The 16,817-nt window shown below is 38.5% G+C and overlaps 1 protein-coding gene and 1 long non-coding RNA gene across 4 annotated transcripts; one reads left to right on the top strand and one right to left on the bottom strand.

Moving 5' to 3' along the window:
• Positions 1–4,793: 4,793 nt before the first annotated feature.
• Positions 4,794–12,122, bottom strand: LOC118566144. Its single transcript, XR_004932836.1, has 3 exons — positions 12,036–12,122; positions 8,292–8,386; positions 4,794–5,223 (listed from the first exon to the last, which is right to left on the bottom strand). It is a non-coding gene; the product is annotated as an uncharacterized LOC118566144 (long non-coding RNA).
• hlx1 (H2.0-like homeo box 1 (Drosophila)) lies at positions 11,002–15,042 on the top strand. 3 transcript variants are annotated; one of them, XM_036147301.1, is made up of 4 exons: positions 11,002–11,674; positions 12,116–12,211; positions 12,339–12,523; positions 14,158–15,042. In XM_036147301.1, exons 1-4 carry the CDS (start codon positions 11,197–11,199, stop codon positions 14,494–14,496), a joined length of 1,098 nt encoding a protein of 365 aa, XP_036003194.1. In that variant the 5' UTR covers positions 11,002–11,196; the 3' UTR covers positions 14,497–15,042. The 3 variants fall into 3 exon arrangements, with proteins under 3 accessions (XP_036003194.1, XP_012724474.1, XP_012724475.1); XM_012869021.3 differs by having other exon boundaries at positions 11,197–11,674; positions 12,029–12,211; XM_012869020.3 differs by lacking the exon at positions 12,116–12,211.
• Positions 15,043–16,817: the final 1,775 nt, after the last annotated feature.

The following is a 16,817-nucleotide window of genomic DNA, read 5'->3' as shown; positions in this document are numbered from 1 at the left end:
GCGGTTTATTAGGAACAACTGCAGTTGTCCACATGAATCAATAGAAATGGGTTTGTTTGAGTTCACTGGAGCTCAAAAACATCCACTTATATTGGATTTTGAGTAACCCAAGTTGGTCGCCGTCTGCAAGTGGTAGGACAGGAAAATTACAAAACGGATAAGAAATCTGATTACTCTCAGCAGATTAAAACTCTATCCATTGACAAATGCAAGACAGTTAGGTTTTGGACATGGGTAGCTTCTATAAACACTTGTTTTGTATCCAAACTAAAATATTTTGGAAAATTACTGTCAGTAAAATGCATGTAGAAAATACATTACCACAAATTCTGTGCTTTTTCTGCCTCAAGTTTAAGCAGACTGATGGATTGGCGTGTTTACATGTGTTATCATTGCTTTGAGTTGGGTTTCTAACCCATGAATCACGGTTAAAAACACACAGATGGATTAAATTGACTCACAGGAAATCTATATCTTGTTAGTTTCCAGGAGACATTGCTTACTAAGTGGACTTGTGATAGGAAAAGCGAAGCGAAAGCGTCACAAGTCACATTCTTCTTCCAATCAAAGTCTCTCTGACTGAAGTCTAAGCATGTTTGACCCGACTCACCCTAACCTTAGTTTCTAAGTAAAGAAGAACTCAATGCACCTGAGGGTGCATTGAAAACACAGATTTATTCAAAATACCTTCTCAGATTCACAGGCCTGGTTGCAGCCGCCTTTGCTTCAGCAGGTGAGAGTTTCCAGTAAGGAAAGTGTCCCATATACTGTAGTGTCCCATCCTTGGGAATGTATTTTTGTTAATCCATAAAACAATGTTCTCACATGATGTGTCAGAAAAAGATATCACACATCAGCATGTGGTGCCATTTCATAAAGGCATGTTGTGTGAATCCTATTTAATCTGTTGCAGAGACAAGAGCAAATAAGTTTGGCCATGATGTCCAGCATCACGCTTGTTGAAAACCCAAACGCATCATATCAGCACAAATACCCCATGTCAACTGTAAAGCAGGACGCCTGACAAATGGTGATTTGTGCCTTTTTTTTATTTTTTATTTTTTTGCAGGCGCAGGACCTGACTCTCTTGTTATTAAGATAACCTTGAAGTGCTCTGCAAACCAGAAGTCTCCCAGAGTTGAATGAGTGGCCATCTGTCCGAGAGGCAGACCTAAAGCCAAAAAAACTGGGTGTGCATTTATCCCTAAAACAAAAAACAAATATATCCCCACACATAATGTCAGCAAAAAAGGAAAAGTTGAAGACCTACTTAGGGCTAACATAGTAAAATGGATCTCAGCAGCTCCTCCAGAGTAGGGCATCCAGAGGACGGTTATGTCGGGGTAGGTTTGCAGTTGTGTCATACTCTTTCCATTTTTGGATGATGACTTGAAGAGTGCTCTTTATGTTCAATTCTTAGGTTATTGTTTCATAACTTATGTCTGGTGTAAAAAGTTCTACAACTTTATCCCTGGCCTGTCTGCTGGCTTCTTATGATGCGATTTGTACATTGAGGTTGTCTAACAAACCTCTGAGGCCAGGACAGCTGTATTTATGAGATTTTGCTGCTGGTAGGTTGGCCCTGTGGACTAGTTAGATTGTATTTGTCTATGAGCAGTAAATGTGGATGAAAACAAATGCATGACACATGTTTCTAATTTTTTGTTTGTGAACAAATTTGAAAACCGGGTATCATTTCACAGCCACCTCACAATTTTGCTCTACTTTGTGCTGGCCAGTCACATAAAATCTTAAGGTTTATAGTTTTAACATGACAAAAAAGTGAAAGGTTCAAGGGACATCTTTGCAATAACACAGAGCTGTTGTAGTTTTCATGCAGTGCATTTAGTTTCTCCAGTAAAACTGAACACCTAAGTGAGACAACTGTAAACTCTTCAGAAAAAGTCTTTAACTCAAACAAAGGATGAAATGAAGCAACATCATCCACAGTTTCAAAATCTTAGACTTTATTATCATCGTTGAACATGGTACACATACGCTGCATTGCATTAAAAAAAAGTTACAACTAAAATCAGACTTACCCACATGGAGCAACACACTCGGCACAATCTATGCAGTGGCCATTATGAGCCACTGGGTGGCGGTGTTCTACTAAAGACGAAAATCTCGTACCGGACTTAACGTTATATCACAGTAATATATCTCTTTAGAAAACGAAAAAATACGGATATTGCAGTATAAACTTCGCGTAGTGTGGCAACATTTACATCTTGTCTACCATACATGTAGATGCGCACTGCACCGCAACATCTATATGTACAGTTAGTTAACCTTATATTAAAATCACTATTAATCCTGCTTTGCACATGAAGATTTAATTTAAATACACGCAAAACATACATTGGTATCTGTAGCAAGAACGAACAGTTTCTGCACTTGCCCAAAGCATTACAGAAATTGTTATCTCTGCTATGGACAGCAGCTGGGTCGGGACCCGCAGCCTTTCACATATAAATAAAATAATAGATATAAAAGATGGACAAAACCAAATGAACGACCCCCCAGGGACAGAGAAAGGAGCCATTTCCAGTAGCTGTTAGCGGGACAAATTTGTCCCTTGAGAGAGAGGGGATGGGGGGTGGACGGACAGACAGAGATGCTGATGGTTTGTGTGTGTGTGTTTTTTGGTGCGTCAAATTGCGCACGTCTTCTTTCTGCGGCAGTCGAGCCGCTTTAAACCTGCAATCACTTAAAAACAAATATTTTTCAGTGACGTTAATTTATGGCAAATTCATTGATGTGTCATTCAGAAATAATAATAATAATAATAATAATAATAATAATAATAATAATAATAATAATAATAATAATAATAATAATAATAAAAACAGAGTCGGGTGCATTTAATTTACTGGCTTTGTATGCAGAACTTCTCTTTGAACAAATTGTCTGCGGTAAACATTTAGAGTAGACCTGACTGTAATGGTCGGTTCATATATATATATATATATATATATATATATATATATATATATATATATATATATATATATATATATATATATATATATATATATATATATATATATATATATATGCACACCATGCCAATTAACCTTTAGTGCATTTACACTGTGGAGCTGCAGAGGGCCCCGTATCTGTGTGCAAGGGGCGACTCTAATCTGCTGGACTGTAAACACACGGATCGTCCCACGGCTCCAAGTCGCTATCGTATTTTTAAAGCGCCCATTAAAGCAGCTCATCCTCAAGTTGTTTACAGCAGGGGCCTGAGGTAAGTGTGGTTAGTCTATCACACCGAAGTCCAGTTAATGACCACTTTCAACTTTGACCGGAGGATGAGATCCTGTCTTCTCATTTGATCTGAATCCATTTCACTAATGTTTCCCTTCTTTATTAGACATCACTCTGATTCATAGAATCAGAGCTGATTTTTTATTGATTAAAATCCAATAAAAAAACTGCAACTAACTATTGATAAAAAAAAAACTCTGCAAGATAAATAGATAGATAAATATATATTTAAGTCTTTGTTTAGTTCAGTATAAATATGTTTAGAATAGGATAATTATCCTGACATGTTAAAAACAATAGAACTCTGCAAGTTGTTTATATACATATATATACATATACATACATACATATATACACATATACATATATATATATATATACATATATATATACATATATATACATACATATACATATACATATATATATACATACATATACATATATACACACATACATATATATACATACATATATATACATATATATATACATATACATATATATATATATATATATATACATATACATATATATATACATACATATACATATATACATATACATATATATATACATACATATATATACATATATATATACATATACATATATATATATATATATACATATATATATACATATACATACATATATACATACATATATACACATATATATATACATACATATATATATATATATACATACATATATATATACATACATACACATATATACATACATACACATATATACATACATACACATACATACACATATATATATATATATATATATATATATATATATATATATATATATATATATATATATATATATATATATATATATATATATATATATATATATATGAATGTTTAAAGGGAAAACTGAAAACTGCATTTTGAATTGTTGTCTGGGGAATTAATATTGTAAGTAGACCTATGTATATACATAAAACATTATATTTGTTTTTAATATATTTCCTCACATTTTACTATATAAGGCAAGAAGAACCACGGGCACTTTTTTATGTTTGTACAAGTATACAAACGTTTCTACAAATCTGCCATCTCTAGTAATTTAATTTATAAAAAAACATGTAGAAGTTTAATTTTAATTTGGTTTTAGTTCATTAAGGGTTAGGGTTAAGACTAATGAGAGTTAAAATTTGGAGATCTGTTTAAAGGAAAAATACACGAGGACTACATTTACAAAAACTGCAGTTTTAGACACTGGGGGGAGCTGCTTGTACAGTCACAGCCTTAATGTCTTACTGGACACTTTGCACAGTAAGGCTGAATTCACTTAATTTATTCATTAGTGGTACCTTCTGGCAACATATTTATAAAGCAAAACAAATAATTTATACATATGTACATTTAATAATAATACTTATACACAACAAGTTTGAAAGGCATGATTATTAAACGGTTTTCCCGTATTTTCTAGTGACTTATTGCGAGTAAAAATACCCTTAGATACAAACCAGATAAGAGAAACAGAGTTGTTGTCTGACATTTTTATTCGCTTTGGTTTAAATGAACACTGTCTTCACTGAACCTCTGAGAGAGTTCATGCTCTCATGGAGGTGATGTGCTCTGGGTCACATAAATGGGACAATCTTGTTTTGAATTGACTTTAGACGTAGCCCTCTCGTCATTTCTCTCTTCTCCCTGTGGAAATGATGGCAGCGTGCCATACAGAAGTCTGTGTACAATGGCCCAGGTCCCATTAAATCTGCGAAAGTTCCTTCCTGAGGTAAACATTGCCAGAAATAGTAATGGTCCAAACTGGATGGGGGTCTCGCAAGAGGGGAGCAATAACTCTCGATGTAATAATGGGAATCGCTTCATTCTGCCCAGCTGCATGGGCCGCAAACAGTCTGAGGTCCTCATTCAGGTTTTTTTTCCCCTTCTTCTCTTCTCCTCCTCCTGATAAGGCTTCCTGAAAAACACGCAGGGAGCAATCAGGCGACAACAATAGAGGCTTTAAACTTCAGGTAGTGCACAGTTGCACGTCTTTGTTTTCATCTACAATGAGCATGTGACTCATAAAAGCTTCAACATTGTGTTTTCATGGTGTTTGTTTAGTCTCTGATTAGCTTCACTGCAGCGCATGAGCGCAAGGCTGTCAAGTCAATTAGGCAAGAATGTTGCTCCATTTCAAAAGGCAGCAAGCTATTAGTAACTAATGGAAAATGATCATCGGATCTGTGTTTTCTTTAATAATCAGAAATGTTTAAAAGGCGCAGGGGTTGACAACTAAATTGGAATAGCATTTTATAAAAGCAGAGGCAGACTACGGCACAAGTGAACAAAGCAGTTGCTCAGGACCCCCAAAGCAACAAGGGTCCCCAGGACATAGCAAAAAAATCATTGGCATTCCCCAAAATGCATTTGGTTGTAAAATCAGTTATTGTCTTACAATATGTTAAAAAAAAATTGTGTGATACATGAATGATTAAACCTGGGTAACAACGGGTGATATCATGCTGCTGGCTGCCCCCCAAATCATATTTTGCTTAGGGTCCCAGACAGCCTTGGGCCGACTCTGGGTAAAACACTTGCAAAAAAATTACAAGAGCATTTAATATAAAAGTCAAGTGTCAAAGTGAATTCTGTACATTGTTTAATAGATTATTGATTGCATCAGTTTTCATGTCTTTAGTTTCTGTTTTATAACTACAATAAGCATTAATATTACCTGCAGGCGGCAGGCCTCAGCCTCTGAAGAGTCACAACATTTTTATCTGACAGAAAAAACAATTCATGTTTCCATTATCTTTATTTTGAGAGGAAATCAATGTCTTTGGTCTTAAGAGTTTATCTTTAAATAAAATTTGAATCACACATTGCAGAAATTGAAAGCTTTTATGATTAGAAGGTGCAAGCAACACATGTAAAAAAACTGCTTGCATTTAGCTCAAATTAGTCCTAACGTACAGTTATTCATTGGAAAAGATTTTAATATTGACTTCTTGTAAAAAGTGCTAAAAGATGTATTTCTGCGCTGCATATAAAAACTTCTGAACATTTGTGAGCTGAAGCTTTGTGAAAGGTGGAAAATCCTGGTGTTAACTAACACGGTTCACCCGGAGAGTGTCCCGTTTCCCATCATTCATACAGCTGTACGGGGGTTAGACTTGGAAGAGGGACATGATGATGATGAACGCTATCCAGGATGAGTCTAGCAGAGATATTTCAGCATTTTTACGGATCGCCTGTAAATCAACTTTGTCATTTTTATGATACGAATTTTTCAGAGCGATGGCTTTAAAAATGGCTGTCATAATATGGGGAAAAGAAGGAAGAGCATGGCTTCACTTGCATGAATTTCTTTTTCAATTATAGTAACATTAAAAAGTATTGAATGTTGTTTCATTTTGTCATTTTATAAACAGGAACTTCTATGAAATTTTTTTGGAGATTTTCCGCAATAAACTAACACAAAGTGGAGGATAATTGTTAAGCAAAAAGGAAAAACATAGTTTTTCTTCTGAATACTGTTAAAAGATTTTTTTTTTTTTTTTTAAGTGAGAAGTGCCTTTTTATTCAGCACCGTTTATTATGATACGCCACAAAAAATGCAGTGCAACCAACCAATGGAAGTCCCCTACTTCATAGAGTCCTTCTCAATGTAATGTAACCTCATTTAAAGTCTCACTGTTCTGTGAAGGCCTCAACAATTTGTTAAAAAGTTCAAAGAAGGATTAGGTTATGAAACACTATCATAGCTTTGGACATCTCGGACAGGGCCGGCCCAAGGATGAATGGGACCTTAAGCAGAAATATATTCGGGGACCTCAAACACTGTTTCAAAACAGATTTGGTGAGACCCCGGAGATGGGACCACGTTTAATTGGCTGAGCTTAAAAGCAATCAGAGATAATTGGTTATTATTTACTCAGATGTATTTTTGAGCAAACCGAGCTGTGTCACAGAAAAACAGATTAAACATGTGACATCAGAATTTAGCTATGGTAACAGTCAAACGATGAGGATTACACTTTTACAAAGTGAACTTGCCATTTTCTTTAAATATCAACGACCAATAATCTTTTAATTGGTCTCTGGTGAACCTAAACACTTAAATTTAACAGTATTCTTGTTCTCAATAGAACAAATATGCACATTTTGAATCTATGGTAAGTGGTCAAATTCATGCATTTATGGGAGACTCCAACTGGATGGGGACCCTAAGCCGTGGCCTAGTTTGCTTGTGCCTTGGGCCGGCTAGAATCTTAGAGAAATGTTATGTCCATCATCTCAGAATAAAAAGACTATTATCTGCAAATCATTCAAGACATTCACTTTAACCGAAAGGCCAGGCAAGGAGATGGTAAAGTAAAGACCATGGTAGCTTTGGAAGAGCTTCAGTGGCTCAGAGCTCAGGTACGAGACTGTGTAAACTGAATTACTAGTTTTGCAACAGATAAATCTGGCTTTTATGAAAAGCAAACTTGTTGAAGGTGCCATGCTCAGATAGGAATAAAATTAAACTCTCTGGACTAAATGCAACGCATTATGTGTTGAGCAATACAGCTTTTCTTCAGCAGGGACATGTCAACTTGTCAATGTCAATAAAGATGGATGGGGGGGGGGGGGGGGGGGCTAAATACAGGGTAATCCTAGAAGAAGATGCGCCAAAGGCAGCAAAAAGACTTAAAACATGGGATGGAGGTGCATGTTCCAACACTCATTAGGTTCTACGAAGCATTGATTTAGGTGGGAAGCACACAAATGTTTGCCACACCTCTTAGATCTTTGTTTGTTAACAACAAAAGAAAAGAATTCCGTCTTTCCACCTCTCAAGTGTGCACTATTTTCTACCGGTCTAATATAAAATCCTAATCAAATACAGTGAAATTTAGGGCTTTAATGTGACAATATTCTTGGAGTTCGAGGCATTGCTGACAGACTACATGCATTGCTTAAAATAGTGTTTACCTCCCTTTTTTTTTTTTTTTACCACTATCTGGTCATCTTCTCGCTGAACGATCAACGCAAACACACATGAGAATCCGCTTTAGCAGCGACCTTGTCTTCTCTCTCCACGCCGGGGTGAGTATAAACGCTGATCCGACGTCTGTTGTTTCAAGTGCTTCCCACTGAAAAAAAAAAAAGAAAAAAAAAAAAGCTCATCAGCACCTGAAATAACTCGAGGCGCACCGCGCACCGCCACATCCTCTTCCCTGGATTGTTTTGACTGCTGGACGGAGGGCAAACGTTAAAATGTCATTTTTCTAATTTTAACCCGGAAAAGTGTCACTCGAAAACACCATGATAGCGGGCAGTCAGGGTCATTGGCGCTTCCGCCCGCGTGAATCGGGACTAAATGAGTGCGCGCGGGGCCTTCAGAAGCCATTGTTTCCAACACATGCGAGAGAAACATGCGATCGGAGCTTGGAGATGGCGATGGAGGAGGAGGAGGAGGAGGAGGAGGGGTGCGCACCGTTTAGATCCGACTGCAGCAGAGGGAATGAGTCCGTCTTGATTGAGCGTAAAACATGTGGAGATGTGCAACCGTGCTTTTAAAATCAGAATCGAGCCAAAGGGGGAAAAAAGCAATTTGAACCCCCGATTATAAAACCTCCTTGGCCAGGACCCAAGCGGCGTGAATCTTGAGGGGGGGGGGGCTTGCGGATGAAGTATCGCCTCTGAAGTTAATTGTGTTTTGCGCGTAGGAGGGGGAATAGATTTCCTCTGTTTATTATGAGCATGGGGACGGATTTGCGTCACCGTGCAACTTGCAGGTTGAGATAAAGTTGCACAAATATTGAACAAGGGAAGTTCTAACAGTCATTATAAAGTTTCCCTTCTCTTCGTCTCCGGAAGAAATAAGGATTTCTGCTGTGTCCTAAAATACTAAAACGGCTTCTATTTTAGGGGCATATCTAGCAGGCGTATCCGCTCATTTAACACGAATCAGAGCCCATCAAAAACAGGATGAGACGGAGCTAATAGAGACTCTCCTGGGCGTAGGTTCATGAGAATGCGCTGTTAATCATTTATTGCCTGACCTATTTATACGGAGACTTGCAAACGCCTTTTAAACTTTTTCACATGCCCATTTGTGAAATGGACAGAAAATTTGATATAATTTCCTCCTTGTTTTAGTAATACTTTTAAAACATATTTAAATTGTAATCAGTCTGGATCATTACAGCAAAAAATGAATAAAAGAGATGCATTCTCAGTGGAATTAGAGCTGAACTTTGACTGGGCCATTTTTGGACAGTGTCTTCGATCTATACCATTCTATACCTTTGACTATTTTTTGGGTTGTTTGGCTTCTTGTCCAGCCTTCAACAGTTTTTTTCTTTCAGGCTTGAACTGCGTTTAGCTTCATATTAACCCTGCAGCTTTCCTGTCCCTCTTGAAAAAACAAAAACAGAATCCCTTTGCACAGCATGATGCTCCCACCACCGATGGGAGCATGGTCATGGTGGTTTCAGGGTTTTGTAGATCTACAAAAAAAAAAAAAAAATCAAATTTTGATCTGATTTAATCAACATCTGCTCCGTTTTTTACACTGTAAGGCTAGATTTGTCAAGGGCTTGCCTAGCAGTTGTCCTGGATCTCTGCAGCTCCCCCAGAGCTACCGTTGACCCAAATGAACCATTTCCTCTTTACCCAGACTCTCAGAGCTGGCTGATGCCTGGTTTTGTTTCCAGATGTGCCCATACTATTTCCATTTTCTGATTTTAAGATTAAACAGAGCTTTGTGAGACATTGTTTTACAATGTAACTCTGCTTTAAACCCATCTACATCTTTATTTCTAACCTTTCTGGTGTGTTCCTTGGTCTTCGTGATGCTGCTTGTTTACTGATGTTCTCCGATTAAACTTCCAGGCCTACACAGCTTTAGTTATTGACATAATTGTACACACGTGAACAGTAAGTATGTGATTTTCAAATGAAACTGCACTGGATTGTATTCAGGAATGCTAAGTAAAGTTTATGTTTACTAATTTGTAAAACTTTCCAGATGTCTCTCAACAACATTCAGATGCAAAATGCCTTTCAATAATGAGACGTTTGATGTGTCGTGTCTCCAATGCTGGACTTTGTTTAGATGTGAAACAGTAAATGTGGTTGAATACAAATGCACACCACACTTTTCAGATTTTTATTCATAAAACATAAAAAAAAATGTTCCTTCCTCTTTACATTGATGCTCTTACTTTGTTCTGGTCTGTTGCATAAATTCTCCATAAAAACGGTTTGCGGCTATTTCGTGACAAAATGCAAAACGCAAAATGCATAAAAAAAAAGAAAAAGTTAAAACAGTTTTGGTAGGCCGAATCCCGTGTTGTGTTTTTAGGTATTTTCCGTTATAGCACTGACTCCAGCGTTCCTTCTTCGACTCAGTTTACATAAAGAATCCAAATTAACGCAAACCTTCACCTATAATGACCACTTTAGTGCCTTATTTGGGTGAGGAGGGGGTTTGCCTCTAAGTGATCAATCCATCATCACAGGATCAAAATTACTCCCCGTCCGAGAGAGAGAGAGAGAGAGAGAGAGAGAGAGAGAGAGAGAGAGAGAGAGAGAGAGAGAGAGAGAGAGAGAGAGAGAGAGAGAGAGAGAGAGAGAGAGAGAGAGAGAGAGAGAGAGAGAGAGAGAGAGCGAGAGAGAGAGAGAGAGAGAGAGAGAGATTGTCTTAGTTTAACGCCGAACGATGTGCGTAAAGGCAAAGCACCCATTGGCTCAGCGAGCGACCAATCAGTGTCAGCGGAGGAACTTCGGAGTGGAACTGCGGAGTTAGAGTTTCAGACCTGTGAGAGCGTTTTTTGGCACAACGAAGACGCGCATCTGTCCTTCTGGAGCCTTACCCGTAACCTGTGCTTATCTTTTTACATGCCTGCCTTGATATAACGCAATCCGCGAAACAATACGAGGCGTTAGAAGCTCCGGGATGTACACCGCCGGGCTCAACCCGTTTTACGCATCCAATTTCAGCCTCTGGTCCGCATACTGCGCCGGAGGCTTCGCTGTGGATACCATGAAGAAGCCGTCGTTCTGCATCGCAGACATTTTGCAGGCAGGAGATGCGGAGAACCTCCCCGGATCGTCCTCCCTCATGGTGCATATGGGACACCACCATCACCACCAGCACCATCACCACCAGCAGCAGCGCGCTCAGCAGGCGCACTCCGGCGGCTCTCCGCTGCGCCCTCCTCCCGTCGCGCCGGAGCCCTCATCCGTGTTCGGGGCCAGAGTCAGTCCTGCTTCTCCGTACCACAGACACGGACTGCAGCTCACCGCTGTCTCCAGGACGCCGTTCAACTCCCAGCAAGCGCCGCCGCCCTCAAGCAAAGACCTCAAATTTGGAATCGATCGGATTTTATCAACGGACTTTGATCCAAAATGCAAAGAAAAGTCATCTCTAAGAGGTGAGCCCTAACTTTATTGTAATGAAGCACTTGTTGGGACGCATCCAATAGCCACATTACAAATTATAGACATATTTACATTTGATCTCATCAAGTACAGGAATAGAGAGTTTAGAAACTGAAAGCAGCAAATCGGAAACAACTCAATGTTTTGCACTTGAGAGAGCAAAGTAGTGGCACACAATCAGGAGCCCCCTAAATGGAGGTCATAGGTCATGATCATCAGCAAAAATCAAACCATTCTGCACAGACCTATTAGGTTACCCCCCTCCAAGAAAAATTTAAATAAAAAATTCTCCCTCATTCACCTGTGCACAAACTGACTGAAGCCCATCATTTCTCATTTTGTAACAGATCTCACCTCCATCGTTAGCTCGAACCGTCAGTCAGGTCTCCACGTCCCTATTCATCCTCCAGCCAGCCCCTACTTCTCCTCCATAGACCCCGGGATGAGCGACGCGTCCTCCATGATGGGCTCACTAGGCAGCGGCAGCGGCAGACACTCAGGCCAGCATCAGTTTCAGGACACCTTCCCAGGTAGACACCACCTGTAGGAGAGTAGAACGTCACACAGAACATTGTGTTTTTTCTCACATGTTTTCAAACGCCAAGCCGTCTGATGGTGCTTTGACCTCATGTCCTCCCTCGTTGTCTCTTACTGCAGGTCCCTACGCAGTCCTCACGAAAGACACAATGCCTCAGACCTACAAGAGGAAAAGGTCATGGTCGAGGGCCGTGTTTTCGAACCTGCAGAGGAAAGGCCTGGAGAAGCGATTTGAAATTCAGAAGTATGTCACCAAGCCTGACAGAAAACAGTTGGCAGCCATGCTGGGGCTCACAGACGCTCAGGTAAGAGTCAAGTTAAGGTGCACAAAACTGCTTAAAATACATATTCGGCATGAACTCGTTGCACATAAAATGCTCAAACTGACTAATTTATTTTGACCTAATTCTTCATTATTAGTTGTACTGCACTAATCAGTCAACCAGAGATCGGAACTGGCCAATTTCCCCTCAAGAAGCTCTGCTTTGGGATTAAGTCAACAATTGAAAATAGGGAATTCTTTCCTTTACATGAAATGCATAAAAACTAATAACTTCCACCATTTTCTGTCTGTAATAACACCAGTCAACAGCATTCACTATGAAGCAGTTTTTGAATTTGGTAAAAAATACATAAATGTTATAATGACTACGAAACAGTTCAGTTTCGAAATTCTAGCTCCGTCAAATAACCTGCAGCACTTTTTTATTTATTTTATTTTTTTTTGGGGGGGGGGGGGGGATCAGAATCTGGTTACATCTCCAATAAGATTGGAAATAGGTATCAGCCAAAAATTATTTAATCAGTGTATCTTTATTAAAGTGCTTTAAAGTGCTGTGTGCTTTACCATGATTAAATTATCTTTTAGTTATGGAGGAAAGAGAAGCTGTTGTTGTAACAAATCATCATTAGAAAATAAATTTCCCCTTTTTTTTGCAATCGTGCCTAGCTTATTGCCTGAGCCAGATATGGCCTGTTCTATTAATTCTGGAGGGATGTTTAATTTTCCCATTTTTAGGAGCAGCTCTACCACTGACACTGCAGAGCAACCAGATCCATCGCTCTGTTAGCCTAAGGTGCCGAGTTAGTCAAACAGGCAACTTCTTTAATTGCCAAAGAAAAACAATCAAAGCAGCTCCTTTGCTTTTATTTTATTTTTGTTTTGTTCAATTTTTTTTCCAGTGCTTTTCCCATGGTTCAATGTACAAAAAGAACTCTTTGGAAAAAAAACAAACAAAAAAACAACCTTCTCCACTATTCAAATTACAAGCAATAAATAGTTTTACAGGGAAATCCTTGTTTCATATAAACATTTTACGAATTTAAATGTCTGTAGAAGCTGTAACCTTGGCCTTTAAACACATGACACGGCAGCATGCGTGGCCTCAGTGGGGTGTGAGTTGACTGGTTGAAAAAGGCCATCATATCTTTAGCAGTATCTCACTGCCTGTTTTTGTTTGCAGCTCATCAGTCAACGTAACAAATAGACAATTAATTAAACAGTGTGTACAGATTACGATCATCGTTTTTGTAAGGCTTTTTTTTTCATTTAATACCATTTCTTCTAAATTGCTCAATTGAAATAACAATATGGGGGAAGTTTCTGCATTAAATACGGACTTATTTTTACCCTTTCCCCCAGTATATGTTAAACAACTTAAATGATGCCACTTGCATTTATCTACATTATTTAAACTGTTTAAACTGTCTAATTACAAACTGTGTTTTAAAGAAATGCAAAACTGCTCATTTAAAACTGATAGGCTATGGCTTGGCGGGAATACATTTGCTGGAAGAAAAGCTGCCTCAGTGGAAGCTATTGTCTGAGAGTTTTTTTTATATATATCTAAATAAACCTATCTTGGTATAATTTTAAAAATTGTTCTAATGCATAAGAAAAAAAACATCAAATCAAGGCCTGTTTCATGTGCGTTTCCAGGTAAAAGTGTGGTTCCAGAACAGGCGCATGAAGTGGAGACACTCCAAGGAGGCCCAGGCTCAGAAGGACAAGGAGAAAGACGAGAAGCCGGAAAAAGAAGCGTCTGAGGCGGGCAGCCTTGAGCCGAAGGAGCCGACGGAGTCTGAGTGCGAGAGCGAAGCTCGGAGCGACAGCGAGTCGGACGAAGCCGAGGAAGAGGAGGGCGCAGACGGACACTTGGACATTTCTGAGCTCAACAACAACAAGACCAGCGTGATCATGAGCGGGAGCGCGCAGGTGGCCAATGCGGACACGAGCCCCACGGCGACGGACACGGCGGCCTCACAGGTGTTGATATGAAAACGAGGCTACAAACAACGAAGGAGCGTCTTTTAGCCTATTTCAGTCTGGAGAGCTTCAGTGACGTTAAAGAGGCGCGGAGAGTTTAGCGTCTGCGTCCGGAAAAAGGTCAGTTCACTTCCAGAGAGCAGCAGGAGGAGCACACAGACGGAGCCATTATTGCACACATTTAGCCCAGCAGGCAGAAGGAGCATGGTCAGAAAGTGTGAATTTTATTAGATCTTGCTGTTTTTTCTTCCTATTATTATTATTATTTTATATCTCTTTAATTATAAAACCAGACATAAATCAAACCCGAAAAGACTTCATTCTGGCCTATAATTACTGTCCTGAAAAGAGCTTCAGATTTGACGATAATGATGATGACGACGACGATGAAGGCGGTTATGGATTTGATTGTTAATGCAGGAACCACTTTTGTAAATGAAATATTTGGACAACAGCAGTATTCGTACATATTTGTTTTATTTTGATACATAGATGTGCTATTTTGTTGATAGTAATTTGCACTGAAAGATGTAAATAAAACCTTTTTACCTGGGAAAATCTATTGTTATTATTATTATTATTATTATTATTATTATTATTATTATTATTATTATTATTATTATTTATAGCTGAGTCATTGCAACAGCTTACTTATTTAATGTTTTTTTATTACAACACTTTATTTAATATTTTTTCATGTCTAGCTATGCTTCCAAACTCTTAAATAATGTTTAAAAACACATTTTTGCACTCCAGTTAAAAAACATAGATTAACAAAATGGCAAATACAGAAGAAGAAGAACAAGAGCGGAAAATAAATGATGATATTAACTAATATCGTAAGGGTGTGTTTAATCCAAACAAATAATGTAAGAAAATTCCAATAAAAAAACGTATTATTATTATTATTATTATTATTATTATTATTATTATTATTATTATTATTATTATTATTATTATTATTATTATTATTATTATTATTATTATTATTGTAGTTATTAATTTAAGTGCATAAATACACCTTAAGGATGGATTCACGGTGCGCTGCAGCTTGCCCCAATCTAATTTACAGCCTGTATACATATAGTGGCTCCAGATAGAAGCCAACAACCGGATTAGTATATTTTACGGATTCAAAAATACAATCCACAGCTTTTCCGTTTATGGTGTTGCGCGTTACCCTTCTTCTTAGGCCGGTGTTGCTACAGGGCTTTAATCCTTGCTAGTTTACAAAATGCAGACCAACGAGGAAAGAAGCAGTGACACGAGGGATGACTGTGGTGTTGAAATGCACTTTCTCAATCCGCCTTATCGTGATCATCAATGGCGACAGTCAGAATTACAAGGAATCACATTATTGCAGCAACGGGCGGAGGTGCGCACATGCGCAGCACGGCCAGGCGCGTTTGAGGACGTTAAATGAAGTGAGGTCATGGCACCCTCCCTCCCCTTACAAGACTATTAAACATATCAGTATCATGCGGAAGTCAGTGCATTTTATACTGGCCGCAAACCTTAAATGAAATTCCTAAACACGACGGAGCTCTGAACCGATAATGGCTGTGGGCTTTATTTTTGAGTCAAAATGGGAGAGTTCATAAAGACAATATCCCAAAGAAGCCAGCTGCAGCCGAGCACGGCGGAGAAGATTGTTTAAGACGACAGGATGAACCAAGCCGATGTCAAGTCGTATATTTCAGAGCTCGTTATGTGAGCCGTGAAGAATATTATAAAAAATGACTGTATATGTCTGCGTGAGCCTGCCTGCGCTGGTTTGTTGATGGAAACTGAAGCCTGCTGAAGCTTTTGTGGGTATACAAGGCCAGTGTGGGGTTTATGCAAAATAAATGTTTACCTACTTCACCAAGAGCCCTAAAAAGAAGTCTACACTGGGGTAGCATACTGAATAGCTTAAAAAAAAAATCAGAAATATTTCAGTAAAAGTCTGCACCCAAGAAAAATAAATAAATAGAAATGGCAAAATAAGTCCCACCTCCTCAGTGAGGTTGTGTCATGCGTTTCACAACGTAAACTCACTTTTAATGGCCCTAGACATTAGTGTTTATTATTTGGTTTTATGGTTTCTAAGGGGTTTATTTCCTTTCCTTCTTTAATTCCTGAGGTTCACTCTGTTTATTCCTCGAAGCATTTGGATTAAAAGTTTGCATATAGCCATTGCCAACTACACATTACACGTGGATAAGGACATGATACCTCCACGAACTACTTTCTATGGACAATTAACTTTGTTAGTTCAGAAAACAACCTGGAAATCAGTTGTCTCTAGCTTGTGCAATAAACCCAAACCAACATCCAACCACATTTGGATACCA

The sequence above is a fragment of the Fundulus heteroclitus genome, chromosome 15 (assembly GCF_011125445.2).
Source record: "Fundulus heteroclitus isolate FHET01 chromosome 15, MU-UCD_Fhet_4.1, whole genome shotgun sequence".
NCBI lineage: Eukaryota > Metazoa > Chordata > Actinopteri > Cyprinodontiformes > Fundulidae > Fundulus > Fundulus heteroclitus.
The sequence above is the reverse complement of the archived record's forward strand: the minus strand, read 5'-3'. Positions and strand labels throughout refer to the sequence as shown.

Coding starts and splice junctions, on each gene's coding strand:
- hlx1 (XM_012869021.3), top strand. CDS start 11,197: ATGTACACCGCCGGGCTCAACCCGTTTTACGCATCCAATTTCAGCCTC. Junction 11,675..12,028: donor AGAAAAGTCATCTCTAAGAG/GTGAGCCCTAAC, acceptor ATTTTGTAACAG/ATCTCACCTCCATCGTTAGC. Junction 12,212..12,338: donor GTTTCAGGACACCTTCCCAG/GTAGACACCACC, acceptor CTCTTACTGCAG/GTCCCTACGCAGTCCTCACG.